Source organism: Poecilia latipinna, unplaced genomic scaffold, assembly GCF_001443285.1.
Source record: "Poecilia latipinna isolate Pla-1442-1.1 unplaced genomic scaffold, P_latipinna-1.0 Scaffold1109, whole genome shotgun sequence".
NCBI classification, from domain to species: domain Eukaryota; kingdom Metazoa; phylum Chordata; class Actinopteri; order Cyprinodontiformes; family Poeciliidae; genus Poecilia; species Poecilia latipinna.
This window is the reverse complement of record NW_015113725.1, coordinates 152,794-161,293: the sequence shown is the minus strand read 5'-3', so window position 1 is coordinate 161,293 and position 8,500 is coordinate 152,794. Positions and strand designations below refer to the sequence as shown.

General features: G+C 48.1%; 1 protein-coding gene across 1 annotated transcript; it reads right to left on the bottom strand.

Moving 5' to 3' along the window:
- Positions 1-382: 382 nt before the first annotated feature.
- Positions 383-8,500, bottom strand: LOC106959691 (zinc finger protein ZXDC). The gene is made up of 10 exons (XM_015052432.1): positions 6,456-8,500; positions 5,430-5,582; positions 5,030-5,108; positions 4,797-4,927; positions 3,964-4,134; positions 2,948-3,741; positions 2,755-2,839; positions 2,498-2,670; positions 1,478-1,579; positions 383-1,010 (listed from the first exon to the last, which is right to left on the bottom strand). Exons 1-10 carry the CDS (start codon positions 8,413-8,415, stop codon positions 924-926), a joined length of 3,735 nt encoding a protein of 1,244 aa, XP_014907918.1. The 5' UTR covers positions 8,416-8,500; the 3' UTR covers positions 383-923.

The following is an 8,500-nucleotide window of genomic DNA, read 5'->3' as shown; positions in this document are numbered from 1 at the left end:
AGTTTAGCCAAAGGGGATTGGAATGTTCTTTCTGCTGTGAGAAACGACATTTGTTAGCGTTTGTGTAATGGTTTAGACAAGAGCATTTTGATTCAGTGTAATTAAATGACTCTTTCGGGTTGACTGCCGAGTTCTGTATCCATTTATCTGTGAAAAGCCAATTTAAAATAATCACATTTGATGTCAATTGGCACCAAATAAATACAAGAAATATGAAATAAGGTGATTAAGTATAGAGCAATGAGTTTGTGGGTCCAGCTGGCTAATCACCTTCAGAAATACAGAACATAACATCTAAAATTACATTTTCTCTCAAAGCAACACCGAGAACCGTTCGCCCCAAAAGTCTTTATGGTCAAATGAATAGAGGTCAGAACACGGCTTAGATTGTGCTTTGATTCTTTAATCCATCGGGGTTTGGCTCAGCCACTCTGTAAACCCAATCATAGTAATAAATAAAAAACTAAGTTATTCCAAGAAGGCATAAAATCTTGTCACACTTTACATAAAACACATGGACAGGCGTGTTTAACAGACCGCTGATGTCATGACAAAAACAAATCCAAAACACTAAAACAGAAGTAAAAGGAAGAAGAAGAAAGCAGACAAATCTGCTGCAGGTGTAGGCGTCTGTAAGGCAGTGTGTGTGCATGAGTGTTGATCTGGCACTTCTGGAATAAACACCCAAACTAGAGGAACCTCTGATGATCGATGCGACGGCGCTGCCAGCTTCTCATTTTGGTACAAACTAGACTTTACAAAAAAAAGACACAGAAATCTCGTCTTTCATCTAAAGGTGCTTTGTCTCATGGAAACATCTCCGACCAATCAGGTGGGGCACATGGAGCGCAAATCCAAATAAGGCTTTCACAGTCCGAGGCAACGGTTTGTAAGTCTCTGGCCGACGTAAGCCGGGTCTGGCGTTATTCCAGGTCCTGGAGGTTGATGGTGCTTCCTGTGAACTGGGAATTATCAGAGCCGTTGTCCTCTTCCGTCATCACTGAGGGTTCCTGTATGGGAAAAACAGAAGGGGTTAACCAGAAGAAGAAAAAAAAAAAACTCTGTCCGAACAGAAAGCCTGACCTCAGAAGTTTTACTAAATTCAACCTTTGATTCCATTTATTCAGCAAGGAACGCAAACATGTTGGGAAATAAGTGGAAAAATTCACAAGCATGTCTCTCCAATGGGAGACAAGCTAACATGCTAAGCTATGGCTCCAATTGCTGTAATGCCAGGAAAGATTTTTACACTAATTACTGAGAAGGGTATAAATAATTTGACTTTAATATGAAATTTAAATGACAACTTTTTTCAGAAAGTCAATCTGTTTTAGCAATATTTTATCAAATTCAGAGACATATCTGCTTCATTTCCATCCCCTCCCCAGCCTGGGACTTGTTTTTAAAATCACTGTATTTTACACTTGAGAGCCACTAGGTGTCAGACTCTCAAGTCCACCATTGTGACTGAACTCACCTGTAAAATGTTGACAGGTAAGTCGACGGTGAGCTGAGAGTCGGAGGTGGACGGCTGGGAGCTCAGCTGGAAGGCCAGGTCACCATCACTGGCTGGATCGTCCTGCATCAACACACACACACACACACACACACACACACACAAGTTTCAGCATGGTTTCCAGTAACAGCTACGCTCTGAAGTCGATGGTAAGATGAAAAGGAAAGAGACGGAGCCTAAAGGTCGGTGTTAAGTGATCATCTCAGACCTTGGCAGCAGAGTTTGGACAGCGTTTTGGACTTAAACACATCTTTTTATTTTTCCTTTATAGAATGAATTATTGACCGTGTTCCAGACTTTAAATAAATGATGTCTGAAACAGCACGAGTGGCTGCAGGGTGAATCAGAGGGTATGAGGCACGGTTCATTGAAGGCACTTTAGAACATCCTCTTGGCTCTGATTGGTTGTTTTTGGTGGGGGACGGTGCATTTCTTCAGTCAGCAGCAGTAGCTGATAGAGGAACTAGATCTATTCACATATTTCTCTCATATGTGAATAGAGCTGGTGACAGCTTTAATAAATATGTAAAAAAAAAAGCATTTTTAAATAAAAGTTACATATTGAAGTTTTTAAAAGCAGTAGGACAATATACAAAGTTGAATCTAATATAAAAGTTCATCTTTTATATTTAAAAAAAAAAAGTATCTACAACTCCCAGCTGTTGGTTCCTACCAGCAGGGGGCAGAGCTGTTCCATTCCGTTCTATTAGTTTGGGCACCAACAGACCCAGTTAAAGCCCAATTGAAGAGGAGACATAGGTGGGAAGTGCAGGCTGGTAGCTCCAAGGCACGGTGTGTTCACTGACTGGAAAAAAGATTGAATTTTTCACTTTCTGAATGCCAAGCAGGAAACTGTTCCACTGAGCTCCCTAGCTCATGTCTTGCATCATGTTTGGTTGAAAGCACAGAAGAAGAAAAGTAGTGCCGTGTGTAGTGATCTGAGGGAGTGTGTAAGCAAACACACTGTGGGCTGAATCTCACCTGCAGCAGCTGAATCTGGACATACTGAGTCCCTGTGACCGGGTCCCGCAGGGTCAGACCCCCACTGGCTGCTACAGCACCATCACTGTAACGGGCGCCAGAAGAAGTGAGGGGTACGGTTGCCACAGTAACCTTTGATGCTTTAGTTTTCCTCTGACATGAGCCTGAAGTTCCTGGAAAGTGGAAGAAGAGTGAAAGGTTAAGGTGCTGTAACTCTTCAGTCAGTGGACAGTGGAGGGGAGGTGGAGGTTCCTCACCAGCGCCAGCTGAAGAACCCCTCTGCTTCTTCTTCTTGGCAAGCTGGATGGCTCTGTAGTCTGTCCGGGCAGAACCTCCAGTGTCCTGAGGGGGAACCAGGACAGAACAATCACTGACTGTTCCCAGCCGGAACCTCGGAATCATGAGAGGAAGAGGAGAGGAAGTAAACCAGGATGACTGGTTTCTTCTCACCAGGAAGCTGCTGGGTGACACGGCCAGGTCCAACTCCTTCTGGGGACTGAAGCCACCACCGCCGGAACCGGGGAAAACAAACTGAGAAGTGACGATTTTCCCTCCTTCCTGAGGGCCCAGAACCTCCACGCAGCCCAGCAGGTGGCCTGCGCCTGCCTGCGCTCCGACCTCCACCACCTTGGAGGGTGAGGCCAGGAGCTCGGAGACGGGGGCCACCGCCAAGCTGGCGGCGGACTCCACCCCAAGCCCACCAGAGGAGCTCAGAGAGTGCTGCAAGGCCGGGTCCACAGCAGCGCCCACGCCGGCGCCCTGCATGCTCAGGGCGGCGAGGGTGCCCAGAGCCTCTGGGGTGACCGACTGAACGTCGTCCAGGTTGAGCGTGCCTTGGGGAGGGAGGACGTCCCCCACGGTCCCCTCCAGTCCATGCTGGTGAGCCAAGTCGGCACCGGTCGCCATGACGAGTGGTTCCAAAGGCTTGGCCAATGTGGCACCGGCGCTGGCGACAAGTGTGGCTCCCACTGACGACGGGTCGATGGTGAGGATTCCCGAGCTGACCAGGGACAGGTCCATGGTAAAGGAGCCGTTGGAGGTGCCTCCGGCCACAGGGATCCCCACCTCGATGCCGGCGGTGGGTGCAGCGCCGCCGGGGACAGAGGAGAACAGGGAGCTGAGGTCCAGGCTCGACAGCTGCTCCGTCCCGCCAACGCCAGAACCAGCTACTGATGTCGGGGTGGAGCTGATGAGTTCACTGCTGGGAGTCAGGGTGGGTGTGGTCTCCATCTGGCACAGAACATCTGCAGGACAGAGGAAAAAAAAACAATATGAAAACTGTGAGAAGCACTGGAATTAGGGGTGCAATTCAAATTTTGGCTGATACCAGTTTATTTATTTTTTTTGCCTGAAATGCCGCTAAATATAGCAAGAAAGTTCCTGAACCTGCAACAGTGGAGTGACTATTGCTAACTGGAGACATGCAGGGGTTTCCTGGGGTAGGAGGAAACCTGCTGGGTACCCACCGGGGCTGAGGTGGTGGTGTTTGAGCATGTGGCTCTTCAGGTTGCTGCGGGAGGAGAAGTGCTTGGAACAGTTGGCCACCGGACAGCGGGTCCTCAGCGTGCTGGCGTCCTGTTTATGCTTCTTAGAGTGGATGTATAAGCTGCTGCGGGCTGAGAACTTGGCGTAGCAGCCTGAGGACAGGAAGCAGAGATTAAGGTCCCTGTGACCAGAGGACACAAAAATTGTACTCAAGAAAAGCACTACAACATATTTTTACTCAGGTAAAAGTAAAAAGTAGCCGTCCAAGAAATTACTCAAGTAGGACTAAATAAATATTTGATAAAAGTCTACTAAGGTACTGACTCACTGATCAAATTATCAATCATGTAATGTTTAAAAATTACATAATCAGTCGGAACAAAATATAAAGTGGAAATTTTGGTATTTTAAGGAGGAAAATTACAATAATTCACATAAATAAAATCAGGCAAAATAATTTTTTTCCAAGTCAGTTTCTTTCAATAAAAAAGCTTATGAAACGTTAAACTGCAGCTGTGTGTCTGGTGAATTTTTGGTTAAAACATGTTTGTTCTTCATTCAGTGGGTCGAGAATCCAGAACTTCTACTCAAGTAAGAGCAGAGATACTTCATAATAATAAAATTACTCAAGCAAAAAGCACAGCACAGTAAAAGTACTTCTAAAAGTAAATTTTTTCAAAAAAGTTACTCAAGTAAATGGAAATGAGCAAATGTAACTAGTTACAAACCAACTCTAGTAACTAGCTGAGGAACATCTGCTGGATAATTCAATGGTCAGGGTAAGGGCTGCCGGACGGATAAAGAGTTAGCCGACCTTCTGCGTGGCACTGAAAGGGTTTGGTGCCCAGGTGGGTGATGCTGTGGCCCTTCAGGTGCTCAGCTCTGGTGAAAGACTTCCCACAGCCCTCCTCCGGACAGACAAATCGACGGTCATCGTCATGTTTCCTGATAAAAACCAGACAGACAGTCGTCGTCGTTATGTCACACACCCAGGAGATGGAACCGCTCTGTTCACGTCAGAGGAGAACGGGTTCGGGAAGTTCTCACCGTTTGTGACGGAGCAGCTTGGACATGCTGGTGAAAGACCAACCGCAGCCCTCCGAGTCGCACACAAAGGGCCGCTCACCTGAGGAAACAGTCACACGGTAACCATGACGATATGTTAAAAGTCTCTTCGGTTTGAATCGTTTTTTTCTGGATACGTCACAAATAAACACATCCAGATTTGTTTCGGAAGGTGAAAGTTCTTACGTCCTTTTGCCTTCAGTATCGTGACTTTTTGTTTATTTTGCAAAAATGAATGATTATACACTCTGATTATTAAAATTATCTACCAATATCCCTGGCTTTCCTGATCATTTTCTGATCGTTTTCATCTTGACTGAGAACTTTGAAAGCACAGTGTGAACAGATCAGAGCATAAAATGTTTCATGCCCAGCAGCTTACCTGTGTGACTCCTCATGTGAATTTTCAGGCGGCAGGCCTTGTCGTAGGTCTTGTCGCAGCCTGGGAAGGTGCAGCTGAACTGGCCCGTTTCTCTGAAGTGAGTGCGATTGTGCGAGAAGAGGGCACTGAAGGTGATGAAGGTTTTCTCACAGCCTGTACAGGAGAGCAGAGCAGCTGGAGCTTAAAAAGCCAGCAGTGAACAGATTGCAGTTTTCTGGCCAATTGACGATCACAGATTTTTTCAAAAGCCTGAGCTGACGATTTCGATTTTGGCCGATACTGATTTATTTTTTTAGTCTCAAATATCACTAAATATAACAAGAAACCCACTGTTTCTGAGTTGGAAACAAACTTGCAAACATGACCTAGCGGGCCAGTCTGCCAGACAAACTTCTCTAAAGAGGACAGCGGCTGATTTTTAGATCTTTGCTGAAGCAGATAAGATCAGAAGAAAAGATCGGCTTCACGTGCAAGTATCGGCATGCGCAAAACTAAGGAAATCGGTGCCGATAAAGATTCAAGATTGAACCCACAAGCTTAAATATATACACTACCTCTGAGTAGGCCAATCAGAAAACCTTCCTAAACCAATTTTATCTGAATTTGGGAACAACTTCCTGTTGGAAACTAGCTTCATTCTGAACACTGAGCGTCCACAGTGAAGTCAACATGGCCAGAAAGGATCGACCCTGAGGATCGTCTGAAACATGCCAGTTTTTAAACCAGCTTTCCAAGGTAAAGTTTAATAGTAACAAACGGAAAATATTAAGCCATCTATCAGTGGATAACCATGTTATCGTCTCGGTGATGGTGGTCCAGGTGCAATTACCTAAGGAACCTTTTATCCAAATATCAGTGGAAGTGTATGTATGTATTTGAACCGTCATGTATTCAGAGAAAATTCTCAACGAATCAAAATTTGTGGACTAGCTGAAATTGGTTTTCCTGAGTTCAGTGAAAGCGTTTGTGCCTCACAGTAAATGGCCTTCATGAGCAAAATGAGCTTGGGAACTATCAGACAAGTACCTGGGAATTCACACTTGTGGGGCCGCTGTGGTGCAAAGTGGACTCTCTGGTGGTTGGCCAGGCGAGTGGCACTGCGGAACTTCTCGTTGCACACCTCGCAGACGAAGGCGTGGTCCTGCTCGTGGACTTTGACATGAGCCTTCAGGTTGTAGACCGTGGTGAACCTCCGGCCGCAGCCTTCAAACTCGCAGGTGTGCGGCCGCTGCTTGTCGTGGGACTGGAGGTGGCGCTTCAGCTTGTAGGAGGTGGCAAAGGCCCAGCCGCAGCCCTCCACTTTGCACTGGTACGGCCGTGGCTCCTCCGCGTGGTACAGCAGGTGGACCTTCAGCTTCTGGCGAGAGTCAAAAGCAGAAGAGCAACCGGGTTCCGGGCAGGCGAAGGTGGCCGCTGTGTCCTTTTTTGATCTGATCAGGGATAAGGAGTTCAGGTCTTCATTGCTACACCCCCCAACTGGGGCTTTTGGGGATGGAGCGATTAGGTCTGCCTCCGTCACAGCACACAGCACCCCAGCTTCCTGCTTCGCAACAGAACAGGAGTCCAGTGAGGTGCCCAGTTCTGACAAGGAGCAGTCATCCACCAGGGCCAGCTCGGAGTCACTGACAGACACACCAGGCCTGGGCTCCTCCTGGTGACTGGAGCTGGCTACTGCCAGGGTGCTGATCTTCCCGATCGATTTAGTACCACTGTCATAATTGAGAAGAACTATATCCTCATGGTCTTTCATGCCTAGATGTTCCTTTAAGCTCACCATGTCATCCTCTTTGTGGACATACCCCTCTGGTGGGGCCGCCAGAGTCAGAACCCCATTCTCAATAGTGACAATGATGCTTTGGTTGTTTATTGTAATGGTTCCGGAAAAGGTCTCCGCGGCAGGCGGACTGCTGGAGGAAGTGACCGGGTGTGAACCGTCCTGCAGTCCCGCTGTCTCGGAGCTGTAGGCTGGTTTCTCCATAGCCTCCACCGCCCCGGAGGTCAGCGCCGCGTCGTGGTCTGGTCGGCCCCTGAGCAGCCTGTCGTCACCGTTTTCCGTACAGATCTGTCCACAGAGCTTATCGCCATATTTGTTCGTCAAAACTACATCTTCGACGGTATGATGGTCGGCAGCTGTCTTGGCACTCAGCACAGCGGGATTATCGGTTAATAAACTGAAAACATGCTCCGCTCTCTTCGGTGTTTGCGTGTCAGGACAGCTCAGGATGTCCGCGTTCTCACAGAAGGCGACACCGCCGCTGCCAGCCTCCATGGAGCCGCAGCCCTCAGCTTCCTTACCCTTCACTTTACCCCCGCTGTCGAATGAGCCGTCCGCTCGGTTTCTGCTCGCGGTGACCGCACCATCCTCTCTGGCGGTGTTAAACACAACATATAATTCCTGTGTCTGTCTGTCAGTTTTTCTCCCCGGGTTCCGGCTTCCCGCCGAAGCATTAAGAATAGCTCCGAGGCTGTCACCGGGAGGCTGCTTCAAAGCGCAGTCCTCACGCTGCTGCCGTAAAACCGGAGAAGACAACGTTAGTTGCCTCTGCGGCATCGCTTCCGCCTCCCCCTCGAACAGAGGCAGCGCCATTTGCATTACCTCACCGTTTTCCTCATATCGCCACTCCGTTCTGCTGAAGTCGTGCGAGCCTAGAAAGGAGTTGAACACGTTTTCCTTTTCCGCGTTTATCATGTTATGAAGTCCCAGAATCGTTCTGTCTTCGGGCGTAATGCTGCTGGACGCTGAGACTTGTTTGGTGACGGGAGAACGAGCGAGCTCGCTGCCATTTTCCCCCAGCAGGCGAAACTGCGCTGTCTTTGGCCTAGCGTTGTTGTTGCTGTCACTCTGAAGCTCGTCCGCTTCATTTTCGATTGAAATAAATTGCGGTAACGAGGCTACGGTTGATCGAAGTGCAGACGAAGCGGTTCTGTGTAGGGCGCCATGTTGAGAGTGGATGTTTTGGGCATCAGAAAGCCCCTGGATTTCCATCTTGGTATCCCTGTAGCAGCGGCACCGAAAAGGCCCGCCCTAAAAGCCGGAGATGATCCATCCAGCCACAACACGGTTTCTGTAA

Coding starts and splice junctions, on each gene's coding strand:
- LOC106959691 (XM_015052432.1), bottom strand. CDS start 8,415: ATGGAAATCCAGGGGCTTTCTGATGCCCAAAACATCCACTCTCAACAT. Junction 2,840..2,947: donor TGTCACCCAGCAGCTTCCTG/GTGAGAAGAAAC, acceptor GTTCCCCCTCAG/GACACTGGAGGTTCTGCCCG. Junction 2,671..2,754: donor GGGTTCTTCAGCTGGCGCTG/GTGAGGAACCTC, acceptor TCCACTTTCCAG/GAACTTCAGGCTCATGTCAG.